General features: G+C 50.3%; 1 protein-coding gene and 1 non-coding gene across 2 annotated transcripts in view; one reads left to right on the top strand and one right to left on the bottom strand.

The window, feature by feature from the left end:
- Positions 1-19819: 19819 nt before the first annotated feature.
- Positions 19820-19891, bottom strand: TRNAQ-CUG (transfer RNA glutamine (anticodon CUG)). The gene has a single exon. It is a non-coding gene; the product is annotated as a tRNA-Gln (tRNA).
- A 426-nt stretch (positions 19892-20317) lies between these two features.
- Positions 20318-25970, top strand: part of RAB11A (RAB11A, member RAS oncogene family) — a 49396-nt gene continuing 43743 nt past the window's right edge. Inside the window, exon 1 of the mRNA XM_073618312.1 lies at positions 20318-20498. Coding sequence (XP_073474413.1) covers positions 20459-20498 — 40 coding nt within the window. The 5' untranslated portion in view covers positions 20318-20458. The remainder of the gene's footprint in view (positions 20499-25970) is intronic.

Genomic DNA, 25970 nt, shown 5'->3' with positions numbered 1-25970 from the left:
GTTCCTAGCTAATAGGAACTCACGATCTGTCACTCCTCTGAGAACAGAACAGTTCTGTCCCTCGTGCTCTCGATCACCGGCACCCCCGCAGTGCAGCGGGCACGTGCGTGAGCGCCTGCTATCCCGGTCAGCTACGACGGTTCACGGGATCACGCCGACCTGCCGCAGTAAAATGAAGGCGGCTGGTCGGCAAGCGGTTAAGGATGGAGAGCAGAGGGAGACCAAGGCACATCCATGTCTCAATCTCTCCTGTAAACAGCGAAACCGGACGCGACAATGATTTCATTTTCAGATCCTCCATTTCCTGGCAGGTACAACCAGGGGACACATCTAACCGAGCAGATCTGTGCTCAGTTAGATGCCATGAAGGGCAGGGGAGATATTGAGGTCTATTAGATGCCTAATATCACCATAAAGAGTACCTGTCACCTGCCCAATGCTATCACATGGGGGTTTATTAAGCCTTCGTGATAGCAACAAAGTAGACATAAATCAAAGAAGGCGGGCTGGGGGAAGGGGGCGGGTCCAGTCTTTACCATTGGCTGAGGAGGCAGCAGAGAGGTGGATATCCATCCGCCTCTGAAATGTGCCTGTGCCGGGTCTAGCTAAACATCTGCAAATACTACCATGTGGATTTTGGGGGTGCTATGGGGTTGCTTAAAGAATTTTTGGGGAGGCTTGAGCACCCCCAAGCACCCACCTGGCGCCGCTCCTGATGACATCAATTTCGGATGACTCGGAAACCAACTGCACCATTTTTAAAAAATCAAAAGCATTGAAAAACAGATGCAGAAGAAGAAAAAAGTTTAAAAACAATAATATTCTAATAAAACGTATCATAAAAAATTTGCTGTAACCCCCATTGCCCTGGGCACATGTGCGTACGCCTATGTAAACTGCTGTCACACCACAAGTGTCACATATCACCACCAACGTCAGTGTGAGAGCAATAATTCTAGCACCAGAGCTCTGGGTTAACTCTAAATGAATGAGCTGTAAAGGCTTTTAAAACATCACCTATGGAGATTTGTGGGTACCGCAGTTTTTTTGCGATATCATGGGAGTACGCAATTTTAAGTGTAGCGCTTACTCCTGTAGGAACCGCTAAAAATTTGCCAAGCGTTTTTCCCAGTGGGTTGCCCCGCAGCCAGGCACACCATCTCAGCCACACGTTTCCTCAATAACCGGTCTAGGGGTGTTTTTTTGTTGTTGTTGTTGTGTATATGTGGAGAACTTGGATAAGTATGAGGGGGAACTTGGATAGGGATGAGGGAATCGAGTGGAATACTTCAAAAACAGAAACTATGTACAGGCTGAGGTCAGCAGGGCCATCTTATTAGCATCATGGGCCCCTGGGTAGAGTAATGCACTGGGGCCCCTACCAACCTGTATCAGGTGTCCCCATCACAGAGCCCATATACTGTATATCAGGTGTCCCCCATCACAATGTCCCCATACATCAGGTGTCCCGAATCACAGTGTCCCAATACATCAGGTGTCCCCAATCACAGTGTCCCAATACATCAGGTGTCCCCCATCACAGTGTCCCAATACATCAGGTGTCCCCCATCACAGTGTCCCAATACATCAGGTGTCCCCCATCACAGTGTCCCAATACATCAGGTGTCCCCCATCACAGTGTCCCAATACATCAGGTGTCCCCCATCACAGTGTCCCCATACATCAGGTGTCCCCCATCACAGTGTCCCCATACATCAGGTGTCCCCCATCACAGTGTCCCCATACATCAGGTGTCCCCCATCACAGTGTCTCCATACATCAGGTGTTCCCCATCACAGTGTCCCAATACATCAGGTGTCCCCCATCACAGTGTCCCCATACATCAGGTGTCCCCCATCACAGTGTCTCCATACATCAGGTGTTCCCCATCACAGTGTCCCAATACATCAGGTGTCCCCCATCACAGTGTCCCCATACATCAGGTGTCCCCCATCACAGTGTCTCCATACATCAGGTGTCCCCCATCACAGTGTCTCCATACATCAGGTGTCCCCCATCACAGTGTCCACATACATCAGGTGTTCCCCATCACAGTGTCCCAATACATCAGGTGTCCCCCATCACAGTGTCCCCATACATCAGGTGTCCCCCATCACAGTGTCTCCATATATCAGGTGTCCCCCATCGCAATGTCCCCATACATCAGGTTCCCCCATCACAGTGTCCCCATACATCAGGTGTCCCCCATCACAATGTCCCCATACATCAGGTTCCCCCCCATCAGTGGCCGCAAACATCAGGTGTCCCCCATCACAGTGTCCATATGGATCAGATGTCCCCATCAAAGTACCACCCATACAACAGGTGTCCCCCATCACAGTGTCCTCTTAAATCAGGTGTCCCCCATAACAGTGCCCATATAATGTACAGCGGGTGTCCCTCATCACAGTGCCCATATTGATCAGATGTCCCCATCACAGTGCTCCCATACATTAGGTGTCCCAATACATCAGGTGTCCCCTATCACAGTGTCCTCTTAAATCATGTCCCCCCATCACAGTGTTCCCCATCACAATCTCCACGTACCTGAATGAAAGTGGCATCACTCCTGTCAGACACTAACAAGCTCCCAGCGCCCCCCTCCTCCATAGGATGACAGGACACTACACCCTGGACCTCCGCCCCTCCCCTTATCCGGGCCCTAGTGGAGAGCACTAGACGAAGCGCGGTCCTCCTCCATTTGAATGCTGTGCGGTGTGCAGGGAGTCAGGCCTGTGACGTCACTAGTTACTAGACGCCAGGCGGCTCTAGCAACCAGTGGCCAGTAAGGCTCAGGTGGAGGTGGGCGCGGAGCCAGCGCTATGTCCGGGTTTGCTGGCTCTGTCAGTTTCATTTCGGTAAACTGTATTGTCCCGGAATGAAGGTGCCCGGGACAATCCCACATGATTGAAGCGACAGACCTGGCCCTGATGGGGCCCCATGTGCGGCTGGGGCCCCAGGGCAGTGCCCAGGGGTGCCCGCTTGTTAAGACGGCCCTGGAAGGCAGTGAACTCCTTTCTGTAAAGCTGAAGCAGATGTCCTTGCATATAGCAAACTGCAGACTTGGCTTGTAATGGCTTTAGAGCACTAAGAGCAGAGTCCCACCACTAGGAATTAGATAAACTAAGCTCTTCAGGACACCAGCAAACACACAGCTGACCATCTAGCACAAGAGGGGTGGCTGCAGACCAAAAGTCTCTAAGATCTCTCACAGCAGTCTGCACTCTCAAAATTTCCAGAGACAGCTGGTTGCCTCCTTCCAAGCGACACTTTCCTCCAGTGATACCAGGCTAGATCTTCAGCAGACAGCCCCTCATTTAGCTCTCAGTAGCTTCAACATCTAGGCATTCAGGTCACCCACTTGAGGCCCCATGAACAGCAAGCAGATGGCAGCACTGCTGGTCTTATCCTCTGCAGGAAAAGACCCAGGGCTCAGTGTGCTCAAAAAATGTATACAGTCTCCCAGCAGCCTTCAGGACCCTGCTCCCTGGGATTGGCCAGGGCTGTATAAATATTCATCCTGCCATCTGCATAGCTCCACACCTATAAACAGAAAGTTCTTCTGATTTCTGGAGAGCAGAGGGAGCTATCAGACTGACAGCAGCTGAGAGCACTGAACAGACCTAACTAATCAATTGCAGCCACACTGGATACAGTGAGGCAAGCTAAATTTACCGAACCAACACACGCACAGCTCCACTGAGCACAGTGAGCCAGCACTAAATCTAACTGATCCTAGTGCCTATCTAGGAGGGTGCTACTGTCAGAAACCATTAAATCAGACGGAGACAGAAGTAAAGTTAAATCACACTTTTTTAATAATAAAAGTAAAAAGAACAAACAAAGTCAAAACATAGCCAAAGTTCAGTAACCGGAGCGCATAGTCAGGCAAGCCAGAAGTCAGGGATCAATGTAGTGGAACAGCAAACAGGATCTGGGGCCAGAAGGGATGTCAGCAACGCAAGTCTTTAAACAGGAACGCAGGAGATGTCTCTGTGATGTTGACCGAGGCAAAGGCAGAGATCCGCTGGGCTGAACAGCTTAAGTAGGCAGGACTGACGAGCAAGATATCATCAACAGCTGAGTAAGTGTGGAGAGATAGGAGCTGACAATTAGCTCACAGCTGAGCAGCCAGCTCAGAGAAGGAAGGGCTGTGCCCAGCCCTGACGGCTACATAAGACTTGGTATATTTGGTGAGATCATGGACAGTAATTCTAGCACCAGACCTCCTCTGTAAATCCAAAGTGGTAACCTGTAAAGGCTTAAACCACTTTAGCCCCAGAAGGAGTTACCCCCTTCCTGACAAGAGCATTTTTTGCGATTCGGCACTGCGTCGCTTTAGCTGACAAATGCGCGGTCGTGCAACGTTGCACCCAAACAAATATTACATTTAGACGCTATAACTTTCGCGCAAACCAATCAATATACGCTTATTGCGATTTTTTTTTTTTTACCAAAAAATTTGTAGAAAAACACATATTGGCCTAAACTGATGAAGACTTTTTTTTTGGGGATATTTATTGTAGCAAAAAGTAAAAACTATCGTTTTGTATTTTTTTTTTCAAAATTGTACCTCTTTTTTTGTTTATAGCGCAAAAAAAACCAAAAAACGCAAAGGCGATCAAATACCACCAAAAGAAACCAAAGCTCTATTTGTGGGGGAAAAAAAGTACCCAAACAATTTTGTTTGAGTACGGCGTCCCACGTCCGCGCAATTGTCAGCTAAAGCGACACAGTGCCGAATCGCAAAAAAAAAAAATGGCTTGGTCATTAAGGGGGAAAATCTTCCGGTCCTTAAATGGTTAAACAAAGAAAAAAACAAGACTTTTATCACTTTGCCAAAAATGAAGATTTTTACACGTGTGCAGAAAAAAATGTAAAAAAAACGGCTCTGATGCCGAACTAGTTAAAGGCGCGTGTGCAAAAAAAAAGATGCAAAAATGGCTCTGGCGGCAAAAGGGTTAAATGCCTTTTCTAAGATACCAATATTATTAGTAATATGAAATATCTCGTGTTTTGTGTACATCAACATTTCACCCTGCAGCAGATAAACCGATCTGACCGTCATCAGTAAAGATGTGAGTCACAGTGCAAGCTATGCCCGGGATGGTCAGCCTAGACTTGCCAAAGTGCTGACAGTGCTGAATATTCAGTCATGCTCGGCTACATCCTGCTGAGTGGACATCCTGTTTTCTTACCTCCTATCTTATCCATCCAGGACTGGCGCCCCCCCTGACCACCACCTTGTGTGATCCACCACCAAACACCGAGATAGAAGGAAGACTTCACTAAAATATCTCCTCTACAATAGAATCATAGACACAAACTTATCTGATGATAATGCATGTTCAAATATTGTAATTTAATGTAAATATAAAAAAAAAATGTAATATACAGCCAAAGCCTACAAAAGGATCTGTACTGTATATAAGCCAATAATAACACTGTGAATTAAAAATGAAGGAAAATATTGTAAAAGAGAATCAGCACCTTCCTTTCTCTTCCAGTGCTGGTAATGGACCCCCTATTGTGAATAATGGTATGTACTGGTAACTGTGTGTGGTCGCTACTAGGGATGGGCAGAACACCCCCCTGTTCAGATCGCAGCAGAACTACCAAACAGGGGATATGTTCTAACCCGATCGGCAAACCCCAATTGAAGTCTATGGGAGCCGAACAGGAAAAAGTGCCCATTTTGAAGGCTTATATGTCAGTAATTGCGCATACAAGGGGTATTGGGGTCTGGGTACTGCCCCAGGGGACATGTATCAATAATAAAAAAAAAAATAATAATTAAAAATCGTTTTTGCAGAAGCAGTGATTTTATTTATGCTTAAAGTGCAACAAAAAATTTCCTTTAAATATAGTTGCCTGGGGGGTCCACTTAATGTGCCTGTAAAGTGGTGCATCTGTAGCATGCATAGAACATGCTGCAGCAAAAAATACATTTCTAAAGAAAAAAAAAAAACGAGTCAAATCACATTTAAAATGACTTGCGGTTACAATTGCTGGCACACGGCTATTGGAAATGGACACCCTTTGGGACTGGTACGGATTTGGAGGGGAACCCCATGCCAAAATAAAAAAAAAATTATAAAAAACGCGTGGCATCCCCCCCCCCACAATCCATACCGGACCCTTATCCGAGCAAGCAGCCCAGCAGGTCAGGAAAGGGGAGGGGGGGGCTAAGCGAGCACCCCCCCCCCCTGAACCATACCAGGCTACATGCCCTCAACATAAGGGGGTGGGTGCTTTGGAGCAGGGGGGGCCCCACCCCACCCCCATGTGATGTTGTAGTGGATGGAGGTAGAACAGGGCTCTGTTCATTGCTGCTCACGATTTATGCTTCGTTTCCACTGAGCGGATCGGTTCGGGTCAGTACAGTTTGGAAGACCTAGAATGGTCCGGCCTATTCAGGTGAGCGTTTCCACTGCAAGTCGGACCGCCAGGGGCCATACGTGGGTTTAGAAAAAATGCCTAGCATGGGGTCACACGTCCGCCAATCAGTGGAATGTATCGTAGCTCCGCCCTAACCGAACGTACCATTTTCTATGGCCCCACATCAGAAGCAGGACCCTGAATGGTGCGGTTCGGTTTGGTTGTATGGGCCGCTTTCATAATGGAAACACTCAAAATAGCGTACCGTACCGAACCAATCCGCTCAGTGGAAAAGAGGCATTAATGTGCTATTGTGATTCTATTCTGAGTGTAAAGTATCAGTTTAGTGTCAATCTAGTGATAGTATAGACAGGGCAGGTATACTGCAGTATATCGAGATACGTTAGTGCACATTTACTGCAGTGTATTGATGTGCGTTAGTGCACGTTTACTGCAGTGTATTGATGTGCGTTAGTGCAAGTGTACTGCAGTATATTGAGGTGCGTTAGTGCGCGTGTACTGCAGTATATTGGGGTGCGTTACTCCACGTTTACTGCATTATATTAACATGCATTAGTGCATGTGTACTGCAGTATATTGAGGTGCATTAGTGCAAGTGTACTGCAGTATATTGAGGTGCGTTAGTGCGCGTTTACTGCAGTATATTGGGGTGCGTTACTCCACGTTTACTGCAGTATATTAACATGCATTAGTGCACATGTACTGCAGTATTTTGAGGTGCGTTACTGCACGTTTACTGCAGGATATTGACAGCGCACCAAACACTACTTTCCATTGTTTAAAGTGCATCCAATACACATTTCCCAGTCTCTATTACATTTCGGTTATAAGCCCCCCCCATCATGTCTGGGAGACCAACAAGGAGAGGCAGACATTCCCATGGCACTGTAAGGGGGCCAGCTGCGTCTTTGTCCACAGGCAAAGGTGGATGTGGTCAGTCCTCAGGCAGGGCACCATTTCCTCTGTTTAGTAATGTTGCCTGTGCTATCCAGCCACAGCATGCAGAGGAAGTGGTGGACTGGCTTACTAAACTGTCCTCATCCTCCGTCACCCAAGCAGAGACTAGTGCGCAGTCCACTGCAGCTACCAGAGCAGCTTATTTTGCCTCTTTGTCCACAGCTACTCCTGCCATAGCCCCAGCATCATGCATGGAGATGTCAGCTGAGTTATTTGAACACAGCGTCAGCCACTTACTCTTTGATGATGCCCAGCCATTACTTGATTAAGATGTTGGCTCTGAGGTTGAGGAAGGCAGGAACATGAGCCTACAGAGAGAGGAGAACACTGGTAAACAACAAATTGGCAGTCATGCTCCCCCAGCCACAGCGTATTGCCAAGTTGGCTCAAGTGATGATGAGGATGGAGGGGTAGATGATGATGAGGCCACTGACGTGACTTGGGTGCCAGATAGAGCAGAGGAGGAAAGTATGGGTGAGGCACAACCCCAACGAGACAGCCACCATGGAAGAGTAGAGCGCAGCCACCCTATTACATCACATTTCCTGGGTCTTTTTTAGCACATGTGCAGCCGATCGCACGTTTGCGATCTGCAAACTTTGCCTCAAGCAGATCTAGAGTGGCAAAAACACCAGCCATGTTCCACATGCTTGACAAGGCATTTAACTTCCCACCGCTCAGCCCATTGGCAAGAGCACCTGAAAGCCACACAAAAGAATACAATTCTGCTCCTTCTCACTCCTCACCTTTCTGGTCTACCCCCGCTATACCTCATGACCTCTCAGCATGCCTTCACTGACATGGATGTTGGTATAGCGAAGGGTAACACAGGTCCTTGCAGCACGTCTGCCAGCAGCGTAGACTATAGCAGGCAAAGTTCTCTGCCCCAGCTGTTGCAGCGAAAAAAAAAATACAGTCACTGCCACCCACATGCCCAGCGCCTAAATTCAAGCTTGCCAAAGCTGCTGGCTTTACAACTCCTGTCTTTCCATCTAGTGGACTGTGCCCCCTTCTGTAATTTTGCAGAATGTGCTGTACCACAATGGCAAGTTCCCATTCGCTATTTCTTTGCACATAAGGCCATTCCAGCTCTGTGCCATCACGTGGAAGGCAAAGTTGCGGCATCGTTGGGCAAGGCAGTCAGCAGCAAGGTCCACCTTACTGCTGACACATGGTTCAGCAAGCATGGTCAGGGAAGCTATATTGCGTTCACAGCACACTGGATAACTGGTTGCAACTCAGAAGGATGCAGGACGGTCCTCAGTGCTGCAGCTTGTTGTGCCGCCACGCCTCCATACAGCTACTGGTGACGATGCGAGATTTGTCAGCTCCTCCTCAATGCCCTCCTCTGCTGAATTGTACTATGAACCACGAGTACCCCCTAAGCCATAGGTGTGAAACTGGTGGCCCTACAGCTTTTGCAGAACTACAAGTCCCATGAGGCATTGCAAGGCTAACAGTTACAAGAATGACTCCTACAGGCAGAGGCATGATGGGACTTGTAGTTACATAACAGCTGGTGGGCCGCCAGTTTGACACCCCTGCCCTAAGCGTACTAGGAGCTATTCAATGAGTCAGGCTAAAAGATGCCATGCAGTGCTTCAGCTTGTCTGTGTAGGGGACAGGATCCACACCAAGGCAGAGCTTCTTTCAGCTCTGCAGGGGCAGGCCCAGAGGTGGTTCACGCACACCAGCTGCTGCAGCAAAAAACAAAACAAAAAAAACTCCCTGTCACCCACATGCCTAGTGTTCTAAAATCCAGCTTGTCCAAATTGCTGGCTTTACAACTCCCGTCTTTCTGTCTGGTGGATTCTGCCCCCTTATGTCAATTCCAGCCCCGTGCCATCACATGGCAATGTTTTGGCATCATTGAGCAAGGCATGCAGCCGCAAAGTCCACAAAACTGCTTCCTTGCAACTAGGAAGGATGCAGGACGGGGCTCAGTGCTGGAGCTTGTTTTGTCACCACATCTCCATACAGCTGGTGGTGATGATGCGAGATCTGTCAGCTCCACCCCCTCCTCCTCCTTCTCCTCCCATGCCCTTCTCTGCTGGATTGTCCTATGAACCACCAATACCCACTAAGCGTTCAAGGGGCCATTCAATGAGTCAGGCTAAAAGATGCCATGCAGTGCCTCAGCTTGTCTGTCTAGGGGACAAGAGCCACACTGGAGCAGACATTCTTTCACACCACACCAGCTGGAGCCAGGAATGGTGGTGTGTGATAATGGCACTAATCTTCTGTCTGCCCTTCAACATGGAAAGTTGACAGATGTGCCATACCTGGCACATGTCCTCATTTTGGTGGTGCAGCGTTTCTTAAACAGGTACCCAGGTTTGCGAGATCTTCTAAAGCAGCCCAGAAGAGTCTGTAGCCATTCCAGGGGGTCATACACAGCCAGTGTTTGGTTGGCTGAAATTCAGCGGGAATTCCACCTGTCCGTAAATTGCCTGATTTGTGACATGCCTGTCAGGGGGAACTCAACTTTGGCAATGCTGCAGCAGCTGCACATGCAGCAGAGGGCTGTCAATGAGTACCTATATGAGTATGGCACAACGACGGGCTCAGGCCAGCTCAGCTTTTTTCCCCACGTCAATGGCTACTGATAAAAAATGCATGCACTGTACTGTCACCATTTGAGGAGGTGACAAGGATGGTGAGCCGTGACAATGCTTTCATTTTTGACACACAATCCCTGTTTTGTTCCTGCTGGAACAGACTCTGCATGACATTAAGATAGACAGGGCACTCGCAGCAAAGCAGCGGGAGGAAGAGGACTTCCTTTCCTCTGAAGGCCCACTTTATGCAGATACCATTCTGGCGATGCCACAGAACACACAAGAGGAGTTGGAGGAGTAGGATTATGGCAGCACTGGAGGTATTGAAGCAGAGGAAGACATACGTCAAACCTTAAGAGATTGTTTTACGTCCCCAGAACCCTTGGGAGTAGTACATGCCTGGGAAGAGGCAATTTTAGACATGTAATCCCCAGTGACCCCAAGAAGTCTGCTTCTCATGCCTCTGAAAACTTACCGTGCATGGGCTCCCTCATTCTTCAAAGCCTGCCCGAGGACCCGAGAATTTGTGGCATCAAGGAGAAGGATCACTATTGGTTGGCAACCCTCCTTGACCACCGTTACAAGGGGAAAGTCTCAGAACTCCTGTCCTCACAGAGGGAGCAGAGGATAAAATATCTTGAGGACACCTTGAAAAGGAGTTTATGTAATGCCTTTCCAGACTCATGGAAAGGTTAGTTTTGAGGCTTCTGTTGGTCAAGAGAGGAGTGGTGGAGAAGGGGGTCGCCTCAGTGATGTATTTAAAAACTTTTTAGTCCTCGGCGCCCAGGGCTGTCAGCTTCCACATTCCATCGGCAGCGTCTGCATCATACGGTGAGAGATTATCTAGGGGCGAAAACAGACACGAAGAGCTTTCCAGTTGACGATTCACTGGGTTACTGGATCATGAGAATAGACCACTGCCCAGAACTTGCCTAGTATGCAATTGAGCTGCTGGGCTGCCCTGCATCCAGCATTTTTTCTGAATGGACATTTAGTGCTGCCGGAGGATTTGTGGCAGATAAAAGTGCGCATCTGTCCACAGACTCCGTTGACCGGCTGACATGTATCAATTATTCATTCCTGGATTAGCAGCAGCTATCGAGCGCCTGATGCCGATGCTGCAGATTAAGTGTTTTTGGGATGTGGACTCTGTGCAAGACTGTCTAGGCTGCCAAGTGTTGTGAGTGTTCACTTTATCGTAAAGAAAATTTTTGGTGTAGGTTTCATGGACACAATTCACATCTGTCAGGAACCATGAATGAGACTGAGACAGAAATGCAGTAAAAATAACACTTTTTAATGTAATGGTAAAAAATTGTACAGATCAGTAAACATAGTCAAAACATAAGCCAGGGATTGAAAGCCACATTGGGTAGTCAGACAAGCCAGTATTCAGGAAACCGGAGATCAGTGTGGTGGGAGGCAGAAGAACAGGATCAGGAACCAGAAGGGCGTTAGCCGGGCAACGTCATTCATAGGAACACAGCAGAGCAACTCCAGATATGTTAACAAAGGCAAAGGCAGGAAAAGAATGAACAAGGCAGTTTAAATAGCCAGAAGGGGCTGGCTGTAGGCGGGACTGACGAGCAGATAATGATAACCAGGTGAGCCACTGAGGAATCATTTGAGTGCTGACAATTATCCGAAAGCTGAGCAGCCTGAGCACAGAGAAGAGAGCTGCTAAGAGCCCTGCCCTGACAGTACCCCTTCCTCAACGACCCCTCCCCCTCAGAGGGGCACCAGGTTTTAAGGGAAAACTTCTATGGAAAGCACAGAGGAGGGCAGGAGCATGTACGCCCGAGGATGAAACCCAAGAGCGTTCCTCCAGACCGTACCCTTTCCAATGAACAATGTACTGTATGCGCCCACGGAACCAACGGGAGTCAATGATCGATTGTATCTCATACTTTTCATGGTTCTCAACCTGAACCTGAAGCATGGTACCGAGGTGGTGAAGTGGTTACACACCAAAGGTTTTAATAAGGAAGCATGGAATACATTCAAAATACGTTAGAAGGAAGGTCTAATGCGTAAGCCACTGGGTTGATCCATGTGTCCGCTGACCCCCGCCGCCATCCGATTCGGTCCGCTAAAAACGGACGGGTGGGAGATCCATTTCCCATCCGTCCAGCAGATTGGATGATTTCCATCTAACAGCCCATAGAGGGCGGTGGGCCGTGCCCTGTGTCTTCTATGCATCAGCAGGGTGGACATAGACCTGTCATCTGTTTGCTCAGCGATGAGCAAGCGGATCCCATTGTTGGGTCTGCCCCATGTAAAAGGGGCCTTAGGGGTGTGCAGGGTGCCACTTGGTGCCACCTGCTGTGGTGTACAATGGTGTGCTGGAGGGATACAGAGGATGCTGAGAGGTCTAGATGTGTGTGTGTGTGAGGGGGAGGGGGGACGGAGGTGTGGGGGTGCAGAAAGTGCAGCAGAGTGCATATATGTGCAGGGGGTGTTGAAGTATGCTTGGGAATACAGAGAATGCTGAGAGGTGCAGAGATGTAAGTGTGTGTGTGTGTGTGTGTGTTGGGGGGGGGGGGGGTCATTGGTATGCTGGGGTTACAAAGCCTTGCTGGGCTTATGGAGGCATGCAGAGGGATAAAGAGGATTCTAGGAGGTGCAGAGGTATATGGGGGTGCTGAGTTGTGTTGGGGGGGGGTGGTATGGAGGAGGCTGGAAGCTGCAGAGGTGTGTGTAGGAGGTGCAGTGATGTGCAAGGGGGTACAGAAGTTTTCTGGGGAGGTACGGAGGTGTGCTAGGGGTACAGGGGTTATGTTGGAGGTACAGAGATGTGCAGGGGTCATAGAAGTGTACTGAGGGGTACGGAGGCATTCTGTGGGGTTTAGAGAAGTGCAAAGAGGTATGGCATTAGAACCACGCCCATTTTAAATGACCCACCACTAATTAAGATACATTCTTCGCCTACAATGGCTGGCTGACCACTGAAAAAAAAAAAGGTGTCCCTGAAATTTTTGGGGGAAAGATTGGCATTTGGCAACTATGCAGGAAGGGGTCCCGCTGCAGAACACGTGAAAGGGTCCTGCTGTAGGACCACAACATAGGGCCCTGGATCAGTGGCAAGGGCCCCGAGATGGGGACAGGGGGACCCTTCATGGTTTCTTGCACTGGGGCCCTGAAGGTTCTAGGTACACCTCTGGAGGGGTGGGGGGTAGGGTAGGATGCCTTTCCTCCAATCAGCTCACACACAGTGTAAGCACCAGACTCTACACCCCCTGCAGTTGCTTTAAACCACCCCCCAACCTCTACCCCTTCTTAGTTGTATAGGCAGCGGCAGGGGGTGTCTACATGCCACATGAGGAATTATACCCTGCTGGCAGGAATGATAAAGCCTGTCGCTTTTGGTGGGCCTAGCAACCCTTTCAAGTGAATGGGGCTGGCTCTGCAAGCGCCCCACAATTGCATGCAATGTATGCGGTTGCAATTATTATTATTATTATTATTATTATACAGGATTTATATAGCGGCAACAGTTTACGCAGCGCTTTACAATATAAAAGGGGGACAATACAGTTATAATACAATAAGATACAAGAGGATTAAGAGGGCCCTGCTCAGAAGAGCTTACAATCTAATAGGGTAAATGTGTTAGTGCAGAGTTCAAGGGGTTAAAACAGGTGGTGAGGAGTCAATATAATGCGTCTCCGTTGCCTGCCAAATGAACTGTGAGGCCCTAGTCACATCTGAGAGCATTAGAAATGCGCGTTCCTACTTGCGTTTTTTTTTTTTTTTTTCGTGGTTTTAACGCATTAACGTGCGTTGTGCCTAGGGCGGCCCATTCGCCCTACCTGCGACAAACGCCCCAAAGTAGCTCCAGAACTTTTTCAGTCACAGGGCATGAAGCGTTTTATTTCCACTGCACTCTTTGGCGCATTTTGGCGCTTGACAAACGTACGGCAAAACGCACATCTGCTCCCTGCACTTGGGATGCCATTAAGAATTAATGGCACTGCAAGCTTGAACTGCGATTGTAGCGCTTTTCCAAAACACACATCAAAACGCACATTTTGTTGCGCATTTAGGAAACGTGAATGTGTAAATGCAGCCTGAAAAGCGACCAAGAAGGTCCGCTTTAAAGGGTTAGTTCACCTTTACCAAAATACTAAGGGTTAAATACCACCACGCTACTATGCCTAAACCACAGGAGGATTCAAATCAATTATGTATTCTCAAGTGTAGGTAGCTGCCAAGCACTGATATGTGTTCCCACACCAACAGCTAAATCAAGCAAGTGCAACGCAACCAGGTATACTCAAAATAAATGTCACCAAATATAGTGCTATTGCAATAGCGTTTGATGTACTTTATATAATCAAAAGTATTGGGACACCTGCCTTTACACGCACATGAACTTTAATGGCATACCAGTCCGTAGGATTAAATATTGAGTTGGTCCACCCTTTGCAGATATAACAGTTTCAACTCTTCTGGGAAGCCATCCACAAGGTTTAGGAGTGTGTCTATGGGAATGTTTGACCATTCTTCCAGAAGAGCATTTGTGAGGTCAGGCACTGATGTGGATGAGAAGGCCTGGCTCTAATTCATCCCAAAGGTGTAGTGTGCAGACCAGTCAAGTTCCTCCACCCCAAACTCTCTCATCCATGTCTATATGGACCTTGCCTTGTGCACTGGTCGAAATCATTTGGTGGAGGGGGATTATGGTGTGGGGTTGTTTTTCAGGGGTTGGGTTTGGCCCCTTAGTTCCAGTGAAGGGAACTCTTAAGGCGTCAGCATACCAAGACATTTTGGACAATTTCATGCTCCCAACTTTGTGGGAACAGTTTGGGGATGGCCCCTTCCTGTTCCAACATTACTATGCACCAGTGCACAAAGCAAGGTCCATAAAGACATGGATGAGCGAGTTTGGGGTGGAAGAACTTGGCTGGCCTGATCTCAACTCGATAGAACACCTTTGGGATGAATTAGAGCGGAGACTGCGAGCCAGGCCTTCTCATCCAACATCAGTGCCTGACCTCACAAACGCGCTTCTGGAAGAATGGTCAAACATTCTCATAGACACACTCCTAAACCTTGTGGACAGCCTTCCCAGAAGAGCTGATATAAGTTGCCGCACTAATGGGTCAAAAAAGTTAAACAATAAAGAATCAATATGAAAACAGTTCATGGAGTGCTCCAAAAAATATCAATGGGGATAATAAGCAAAAAGTGTCTTGCCGGTCGTCCAATGAGTGAATTGGATGTTGTATGAAAGTTCACATGAGTGCACCTCCACCGTAAATCATACACAATGCTTGCTTACCAGAACACTAGACTCCAAATGATAGGAGTCTAGACATGCAGTGAATAGTAAGCCGACGGTTAGAACGATTCCCTCTGCTTTAGGCTGAAGAGGATGTTGTCATGGCTGACAGTGAAAATCGCTCCAATTCACAACCCATGAGGAAGAAATCAATTGCCCACATAGTGTAAAACTGTATGGTGTTTTATTAGGACAAAGTGATGCTAAGAACTTACACAAATCCAGATTGTTGCTGGGGTGGGTCTTATGTTGCTGGGGGGGATCAGTTGTTGCTGGGAGGGATGTACTTTTGAGGGAGGGGTCTTTGTTGCTGGCTACTGGGGAATCTATTGTTGCTGGAGGGGATCTATTTTTGCAGAGGAAGGGGGTCTATTGTTGCTGGGGAGTTCTTTTGTTGCCTATAAGGGATCTATTGTTGCTGGGGTGGGTCTTATGTTGCTTGGGCAGTCAGTTGTTGCTGGGAGGGATGTACTGTTGAGGGAGGGGTCTTTGTTTCTGGCTACTGGGGAATCTATTTTTGCTGGAGGGGATCTATTTTTGCAGGGGGGTCTATTGTTTCTGGGGAGGTCTTTTGTTGCTTATAAGGGATCTATTGTTGCTGGGGTGGGTATTATGTTGCTGGGGCAGTCAGTTCTTGCTGGGAGGGATGTACTGTTGAGGGAGGGGTCTTTGTTTCTGGCTACTGGGGAATCTATTTTTGCTGGAGGGGATCTATTTTTGCAGGGGGGGTCTATTGTTTCTGGGGAGGTCTTTTGTTGCTGGTAGGGGATCTTTTTTTGCTGGGGGTGGGTCTCATTTTGCAGGGGGTCAGTCGTTGCTCGTTACTATTAACAAATTCCATACAAAATACCACAGAATGATAGGTGGTTCTATATTCATCCAAAGGGGTGCTACTGGGAGGTGGGCAGGGAGTGGAACCAAGGAACAGTGCTTGAAAGGTGGGTAGGGGGCAGAGAAAAGGGGTGACTCGGAAGGGGGGGAGTTCCTGCACCCATTCTCTGAGAAATAAAGCCCTGGTTTTAGTCATATTTTAGTCATCTGAATTGTTTTGGTTTTAGTCATATTTTTGTCGACTAAAATTGTGTTAATTTTGTCAATAAAAATATTTTCCTCAACAAAATTAACACTGCTGTGCAGCTCTAAAAAATGTCCCTTGCTATAGACAATTTACATACCTTATGAACTGCCTGGAAAACTCCCAGGACGTTAATAAGTGAGGACTAGAGTTTATTGCCTATAGGTGTAGGCATCAATAGACCCTCCAGCACACCCCACACCCCATTACATACATTCAGTGTGGAGGTGCCAGAACTGCGTTCCCACTAAAAAAAAGCCCTGGGTTTAGGCCATTTATGTACTTCATGAAGCTTGACTGGAATACTCCCAGGACATTGCTAGGATGTTGCTAAGTGAGGCCTAGTCATTATTACCTAAAGGCGTAGGCCATTTATGTACCTTATGAAGTCTGAATAGAATACTCCCAGGATGTTGCTAAATAAGGCCTAGTCATTATTACCTATAGGTGTAGGCCATTTATGTACCTCAAGAAGTCTGACTAGAATACTCAGAGGATGTTGCTAAGTGAGGCCTAGTTGTTATTGCCTATAGGTGTAGGCCATTTACGTACTTCATGAAGCCTGACTGGAATACTCCCAGGACGTTGCTAGGATGTTGCTAAGTGAGGCCTAGTCGTTATTGCCTATAGGTGTAGGCCATTTACGTACTTCATGAAGCTTGACTGGAATACTCCCAAGACATTGCTAGGATGTTGCTAAGTGAGGCCTAGTCATTATTGCCTAAAGGTGTAGGCCATTTACGTACCTTATGAAGTCTAACTAGAATACTCCCAGGATGTTGCTAAATAAGGCCTAGTCGTTATTGCCTATAGGTAGGTGCTGGCCATCTGTGTACTTCATGAATCCTGACTGGAATTCTCTCAGGACATTGCTAGGATGTTACTAAGTGAGGCCTGGTCATTATTGCCTAAAGGTGTAGGACATTTATGTACCTCATGAAGGCTGACTAGATTACCCCCAGGATGTTGCTAAATAAGGCCTAGTCGTTATTGCGTATAGGTGTCGGCCATTAACGTACCTAATGAAGCCTGACTGAAAACTCCCAAGATGTTGCTAATGACATTGCTAGGAGAATCCCAGGTCTTACTGCTCACCCCCACCATCACAGGAGAGAGATCTCAAATGCTGAGCTCAGAGCTCCTGTGCCTGGGTAAAGAAAGTGCATGTGACAGGGTTTGAATCAGAGAAAGACCTAGCTTCTGGAGGACCTTGCTTCTGGAGGATGAGCAGTAACAGGCTCCTCTTAGCAACATCCTGGGAGTTTTCCAGTCAGGCTTAAAGAGGAAGTAAACCCTGAAACCCTCTTTATTGCCCTGCAAAGGTAAAGCATAATGGGCTACTATGCTAGTAGCCCATTATGTGTCACTTACCTGAAACCGAAGCCTGCAACGTCATCGCTGTCCCCACTAGCAGCGAGCGTCCATCTTCACCCCTCTTCCTTCCGAGGGGCCACAAACTCCGGTTCTGTGACTGGCCGGAGTCGCGTGACATTACTCCCGCGCATACGCACGGGAGCCGCCAGTCGTGGCATGACCCCTTTAGAAATGGCACGATCTGCCCTTTCTAAAGTGCGCATGCGCCGTAAACATTGGCGCACGGCTTTATTGTAAATATCTCCTAAACCATGGAGGTTTAGGAGATATTTCCAGCACCTACAAGTAAGTCTTAATATAGGCTTACCTATAGGTGAAAGTAGTTGTAAAGGGTGTACAACCACTTTCATGAGGTACATAAATGGCCTACACCTATAGCATGGGCATTATTAAACTTTAGTCAGAGCTGCTCAGTTTGTTTATATCTCCCCCCCTTACCTGCATAGGCCGTTTTTTTGTAAAGGTGAACTAAATCTTGTCGCAACAGTCGCACTTGTCCAAAGCTGCATTACAATCGCAATAAGGGACAGTGGGAAAAAAAAAAATAAGGAAAAAAAAAAATTCAAGCGTCGCCTGTGGAGATTTTTAAGTATCATAGTTTGTTGCCATTCCACAGACGTATACAATTTTAAAGCGTGGCACGTTAGTTATCTATTCCTACCATCGTACCATCATCTTTCACGTTTTACAAAAAGATTGGGGTATATACCATATTGTGTTTTGTTTTTTTTTTAAATTCAAGTGTATTTTTTCCCCAAAAATTGCGTTTGCAAAACCGCTACACAAATACCATGTGACGAAAAAATTGCAATGATTGCCATTTTATTCCCTAGGGTCCCTGCTAAAAAAACAAAAAAAAAAAAACAAAAGTGTAATATTTGGGGGTTCTGAGTCATTTTCTAGCAAAAAATACTAATTTCAACTTTTAAACAAAAATTTCTAGGAAAAGCCTGGTCGGCGAGTTTATTGTAAACCCTCAAAAGTCGCACCTAAATGATATACATTATTATTATTATTATTATTATTATACAGGATTTATATAGCGCCAACAGTTTGCGCCACGCTTAACAAGATGAAGGCAGACATTACAGTTACATTACACATTGGTACAAGAGGAATCAGAGGCTGCATCGACTTGTGTGCGACTTTGTAGGGCACACACAGTCACATGGTCAAAGCCAAAGACGCATCAAATTTGCATCAAGTCGCAATGTAAATCGCCCAGTTTTGACGTTGCACAAGTGTGAAAAGAGCCTTAAAGTGTTTGTAAACCCTCTTCCACCGCTTGTACCTACAGGTGAGCCTATAATAAGGCCTATAATAAGGCTTACCTGTAGGTACTGTAAATATCTCCTAAACCTGCACAGTTTAGGAGATTAGGAGATATTTACCATACACACTTGTGCCGACATCATCGGCGCATGCGCACTGAAAAAAACGGCTCGATCGCGCCGTTTCTAAAGGGCCTGTGCCATGACCGGCGGTTCCCGTGCGCACGAGCCGGAGTGACGTCATTGCGGCTCCGGCCGATCCCGCGAACCCGGAAATAACTCCAGGAGACATGTCGCCGGTCACAGCGGTGTGCGGGGACCGCTGCAAGAGCTGCGTTCTAAGGTAAGTATTTCATAATGAGCTAGTATGTGATGTATACTAGCTCATTATGCCTTTGTCTTGCAGTTTTTTTTTTTTTGTTTTTTTATTTTTATATATGGGTTTACAACTGCTTTAACCACTTGCCGCCCGCCGTATAGCAAAACGGCGGCGGAAAAGTGGTTCAGTTATCCTGATCGGACGACATATGACGTAATCAAGATAACAGTGGCGGCGCGCGCCCGCGGGGGGCACGCAGCACAGCGATCAGAGGTTCTGTGTGTCAGTCAGGGGGCTTCATTCTAAGGTATTTCATAATTGCCTTTTTTATTTATTTTAATTTTTATGGGTGGGGGGGGTGCTTACACCCTCTATAAGGAAAAAGGGGTGCATCATTTTTTTATAATGTAAACTTTATTTAAAATGTCATTTTTGGTGTTCTGTGTGATTCTATGGAATCTGAACAAGAGGAAAAAGTCATGGAAAATAATATTGAATATGTTAAAATAAATATAAAAGAGTGGAGTGAGGGAAAATACAATTAAAATAAAATTAAATTAATACAAAAAATAGAAATAAAATTCTAGGTTCCACCGAGATTTGAACTCGGATCGCTGGATTCAGAGTCCAGAGTGCTAACCATTACACCATGGAACCTCCATTCACCAAAAGGAGAAGAATCTTCTCACTGCCTCTTGTATTGTCTTTAACACACATTTCTGTTGTAAATAGACGCTCTATTGGGCGGCTTCTATATTTATTTCCCTCACAGGGAACCCCAGTGTGTCCGGGGACTGAGTGGTTCAGTATTTCTGAGGTAATTCTCGCGCTGCCGCAGTGTCACTCCGCCCGCCATATTGCACCTCCTCCTGCACCACACGCCGCCATTTTGCCGCTTACGCCAATATGACTCCCGCAGCTCGGAAAACAACCATTTTCATCGTACAGGAGGCGAAAACGATCGCTAAGCCCGATATAAGACGATTAAATAACACGCGCGCCTAAAATAAGCGTCCCGTGACACAAGCGTCTCGTGACAGGGCGGGGTGTACCAAGATGGCGGGCGCCGTGCTTCGTTGAACCCGGAAGTGTTGCAGCCGAGGACTTGGGCGGAAGCGCTGTTCCTGTTTCAGGGAGGGGTTCGGTCATAGCCGGGCTTCCTGGAGATTTTGTCGTTTGGCTGCCGAGAGCCTGCGGATCCGGAGCACTACATCCACCGCCAGCATGGGAACCCGGGACGACGAGTACGACTATCTGTTCAAAGGTGAGAGGGGGAGGGGAGACCGGAGGGGGGGAGGGTGTGTGAGGTGACAGGGCGGCCTACAGTGACAGGAGAGCCGGGCGGAGATCCGAGGAAAGACCGGGGATGAGGGAGAGGAGGAGGCCGCGTCCTGTCATGTCTCCGGGATGGCCTGTCATTACCTCCCGCCCTTATATATCTATATATTTACCCCCCCCCCAATATATATCTTTTATATACTTACCCCCCCCTCCTCATATATCTCTATATATTTACCCCCCCCCCCCCCATATACTGGCTGTATGTATAATGTACAGAGGGGCTTCTATAGGGGCGTTCATTTCATATCTCATATTATAAATCCCCCCCCTCCCCCCTATATACAGTGTAGTGATGGGTGTAGAATACACAGAATGTCATATTTTTTGGGGGGAGGAATTGGAGGAAATTTCTATTCAGGGATTGGTGACTTCTACACTCCGCTATGGAGGCCTCATACCTCTAGAGTTCTCATTCATACCTGTCTGCCCCCCCTCCCCCACATTCATACCCGTCTGCCCCCCCCGACATTCATACCTGTCTGCCCCCCCCGACATTCATACCTGTCTGCCCCCCCCCGACATTCATACCTGTCTGCCCCCCCCCGACATTCATACCTGTCTGCCCCCCCCCGACATTCATACCTGTCTGCCCCCCCCCGACATTCATACCTGTCTGCCCCCCCCCGACATTCATACCTGTCTGCCCCCCCCCGACATTCATACCTGTCTGCCCCCCCCCGACATTCATACCTGTCTGCCCCCCCCCGACATTCATACCTGTCTGCCCCCCCCCGACATTCATACCTGTCTGCCCCCCCCGACATTCATACCTGTCTGCCCCCCCCCCGACATTCATACCTGTCTGCCCCCCCCGACATTCATACCTGTCTGCCCCCCCCCCGACATTCATACCTGTCTGCCCCCCCCCGACATTCATACCTGTCTGCCCCCCCCCGACATTCATACCTGTCTGCCCCCCCCCGACATTCATACCTGTCTGCCCCCCCCCGACATTCATACCTGTCTGCCCCCCCCGACATTCATACCTGTCTGCCCCCCCCGACATTCATACCTGTCTGCCCCCCCCCGACATTCATACCTGTCTGCCCCCCCCCCGACATTCATACCTGTCTGCCCCCCCCCGACATTCATACCTGTCTGCCCCCCCTCCCCCACATTCATACCCGTCTGCCCCCCCCGACATTCATACCTGTCTGCCCCCCCCCCGACATTCATACCTGTCTGCCCCCCCCCCGACATTCATACCTGTCTGCCCCCCCCCGACATTCATACCTGTCTGCCCCCCCTCCCCCACATTCATACCTGTCTGCCCCCCCTCCCCCACATTCATACCTGTCTGCCCCCCCCCGACATTCATACCTGTCTGCCCCCCCCCCGACATTCATACCTGTCTGCCCCCCCCCGACATTCATACCTGTCTGCCCCCCCCCGACATTCATACCTGTCTGCCCCCCCCCGACATTCATACCTGTCTGCCCCCCCCCGACATTCATACCTGTCTGCCCCCCCCCCGACATTCATACCTGTCTGCCCCCCCCCCGACATTCATACCTGTCTGCCCCCCCCCGACATTCATACCTGTCTGCCCCCCCCCGACATTCATACCTGTCTGCCCCCCCCCGACATTCATACCTGTCTGCCCCCCCCCGACATTCATACCTGTCTGCCCCCCCCCGACATTCATACCTGTCTGCCCCCCCCGACATTCATACCTGTCTGCCCCCCCCGACATTCATACCTGTCTGCCCCCCCCGACATTCATACCTGTCTGCCCCCCCCGACATTCATACCTGTCTGCCCCCCCCCGACATTCATACCTGTCTGCCCCCCCCCGACATTCATACCTGTCTGCCCCCCCCCCCGACATTCATACCTGTCTGCCCCCCCCCGACATTCATACCTGTCTGCCCCCCCTCCCCCACATTCATACCCGTCTGCCCCCCCCGACATTCATACCTGTCTGCCCCCCCCCCCCGACATTCATACCTGTCTGCCCCCCCCCCCAACATTCATACCTGTCTGCCCCCCCCCCAACATTCATACCTGTCTGCCCCCCCCCCCCGACATTCATACCTGTCTGCCCCCCCCCCCACATTCATACCTGTCTGCCCCCCCCCCGACATTCATACCTGTCTGCCCCCCCCCGACATTCATACCCGTCTGCCCCCCCCGACATTCATACCTGTCTGCCCCCCCCGACATTCATACCTGTCTGCCCCCCCCGACATTCATACCTGTCTGCCCCCCCCCGACATTCATACCTGTCTGCCCCCCCCGACATTCATACCTGTCTGCCCCCCCCGACATTCATACCTGTCTGCCCCCCCCCGACATTCATACCTGTCTGCCCCCCCCCGACATTCATACCTGTCTGCCCCCCCCCGACATTCATACCTGTCTGCCCCCCCCCGACATTCATACCTGTCTGCCCCCCCCCGACATTCATACCTGTCTGCCCCCCCCCCGACATTCATACCTGTCTGCCCCCCCTCCCCCACATTCATACCCGTCTGCCCCCCCCGACATTCATACCTGTCTGCCCCCCCCCCCGACATTCATACCTGTCTGCCCCCCCCCCCGACATTCATACCTGTCTGCCCCCCCCCCGACATTCATACCTGTCTGCCCCCCCCCCCCGACATTCATACCTGTCTGCCCCCCCCCCCCCAACATTCATACCTGTCTGCCCCCCCCCCCCCCGACATTCATACCTGTCTGCCCCCCCCCCGACATTCATACCCGTCTGCCCCCCCCCGACATTCATACCTGTCTGCCCCCCCCCCCAACATTCATACCTGTCTGCCCCCCCCCCGACATTCATACCTGTCTGCCCCCCCCCGACATTCATACCTGTCTGCCCCCCCCCAACATTCATACCTGTTTGCCCCCCCAACATTCATACCTGTCTGCCCCCCCGACATTCATACCTGTCTGCCCCCCCGACATTCATACCTGTCTGCCCCCCCGACATTCATACCTGTCTGCCCCCCCCGACATTCATACCTGTCTGCCCCCCCGACATTCATACCTGTCTGCCCCCCCGACATTCATACCTGTCTGCCCCCCCGACATTCATACCTGTCTGCCCCCCCGACATTCATACCTGTCTGCCCCCCGACATTCATACCTGTCTGCCCCCCCGACATTCATACCTGTCTGCCCCCCCGACATTCATACCTGTCTGCCCCCCCGACATTCATACCTGTCTGCCCCCCCGACATTCATACCTGTCTGCCCCCCCGACATTCATACCTGTCTGCCCCCGACATTCATACCTGTCTGCCCCCGACATTCATACCTGTCTGCCCCCGACATTCATACCTGTCTGCCCCCGACATTCATACCTGTCTGCCCCCGACATTCATACCTGTCTGCCCCCGACATTCATACCTGTCTGCCCCCGACATTCATACCTGTCTGCCCCCGACATTCATACCTGTCTGCCCCCCCGACATTCATACCTGTCTGCCCCCCCGACATTCATACCTGTCTGCCCCCCCGACATTCATACCTGTCTGCCCCCCCCGACATTCATACCTGTCTGCCCCCCCCCCGACATTCATACCTGTCTGCCCCCCCCCCGACATTCATACCTGTCTGCCCCCCCCCCGACATTCATACCTGTCTGCCCCCCCCCCCGACATTCATACCTGTCTGCCCCCCCCCCCGACATTCATACCTGTCTGCCCCCCCCCCCGACATTCATACCTGTCTGCCCCCCCCCCCGACATTCATACCTGTCTGCCCCCCCCCCCCGACATTCATACCTGTCTGCCCCCCCCCCCGACATTCATACCTGTCTGCCCCCCCCCCCGACATTCATACCTGTCTGCCCCCCCCCCCCGACATTCATACCTGTCTGCCCCCCCCCCCCAACATTCATACCTGTCTGCCCCCCCCCCGACATTCATACCTGTCTGCCCCCCCCCGACATTCATACCTGTCTGCCCCCCCCTCCCCCGACATTCATACCTGTCTGCCCCCCCTCCCCCGACATTCATACCTGTCTGCCCCCCCTCCCCCGACATTCATACCTGTCTGCCCCCCCCTCCCCCGACATTCATACCTGTCTGCCCCCCCTCCCCCGACATTCATACCTGTCTGCCCCCCCTCCCCCGACATTCATACCTGTCTGCCCCCCCCCCTCCGACATTCATACCTGTCTGCCCCCCCCCTCCGACATTCATACCTGTCTCTCTCTTCCCCCCCCCTCCGACATTCTTATCCTGTCTCTCTTCCCCCCCCCTCCGACATTCTTATCCTGTCTCTCCCCCCCCCCCCGCCGACATTCATACCTGTCTCTCTCCCCCCCCCCTCGCCGACATTCATACCTGTCTCTCTCCCCCCCCCCCCCCCCCGCCGACATTCATACCTGTCTCTCTCCCCCCCCCCCCCCGCCGACATTCATACCTGTCTCTCTCCCCCCCCCCCGCCGACATTCATACCTGTCTCTCTCCCCCCCCCCCGCCGACATTCATACCTGTCTCTCTCCCCCCCCCCCGCCGACATTCATACCTGTCTCTCTCCCCCCCCCCGCCGACATTCATACCTGTCTCTCTCCCCCCCCCCCCCGCCGACATTCATACCTGTCTCTCTCCCCCCCCCCCCGCCGACATTCATACCTGTCTCTCTCCCCCCCCCCCCGCCGACATTCATACCTGTCTCTCTCCCCCCCCCCCGCCGACATTCATACCTGTCTCTCTCCCCCCCCCCGCGACATTCATACCTGTCTCCCGCCCCCCCTCCGACATTCATACCTGTCTCTCCCCCCCCCCCCGCCGACATTCATACCTCTCTCTCGTCCCCCCCCTCCGACATTCATACCTGTCTCCCCCCCCTCCGACATTCATACCTGTCTCTCTCTCTCCCCCCCTCCGACATTCATACCTGTCTCTCTCTCTCCCCCCCTCCGACATTCATACCTGTCTCTCTCTCTCCCCCCCTCCGACATTCATACCTGTCTCTCTCTCTCCCCCCCCTCCGACATTCATACCTGTGTCTCTCTCTCTCCCCCCCTCCGACATTCATACCTGTGTCTCCCTCTCTCCCCCCCTCCGACATTCATACCTGTGTCTCCCTCTCTCTCTCCCCCCCCTCCGACATTCATACCTGTGTCTCTCTCTCTCTCTCTCCCCCCCCTCCGACATTCATACCTGTGTGTCTCTCTCCCCCCCTCCGACATTCATACCTGTGTCTCTCTCTCCCCCCCCCTCCGACATTCATACCTGTGTCTCTCTCTCTCCCCCCCCCTCCGACATTCATACCTGTGTCTCTCTCTCTCCCCCCCCCTCCGACATTCATACCTGTGTCTCTCTCTCCCCCCCCTCCGACATTCATACCTGTGTCTCTCTCTCTCCCCCCCCTCCGACATTCATACCTGTGTGTCTCTCTCTCTCCCCCCCCCTCCGACATTCATACCTGTGTCTCTCTCTCT

The sequence above is a fragment of the Aquarana catesbeiana genome, linkage group LG03 (assembly GCF_042186555.1).
Source record: "Aquarana catesbeiana isolate 2022-GZ linkage group LG03, ASM4218655v1, whole genome shotgun sequence".
Lineage (NCBI taxonomy): Eukaryota > Metazoa > Chordata > Amphibia > Anura > Ranidae > Aquarana > Aquarana catesbeiana.
The sequence above is the reverse complement of the archived record's forward strand: the minus strand, read 5'-3'. Positions and strand labels throughout refer to the sequence as shown.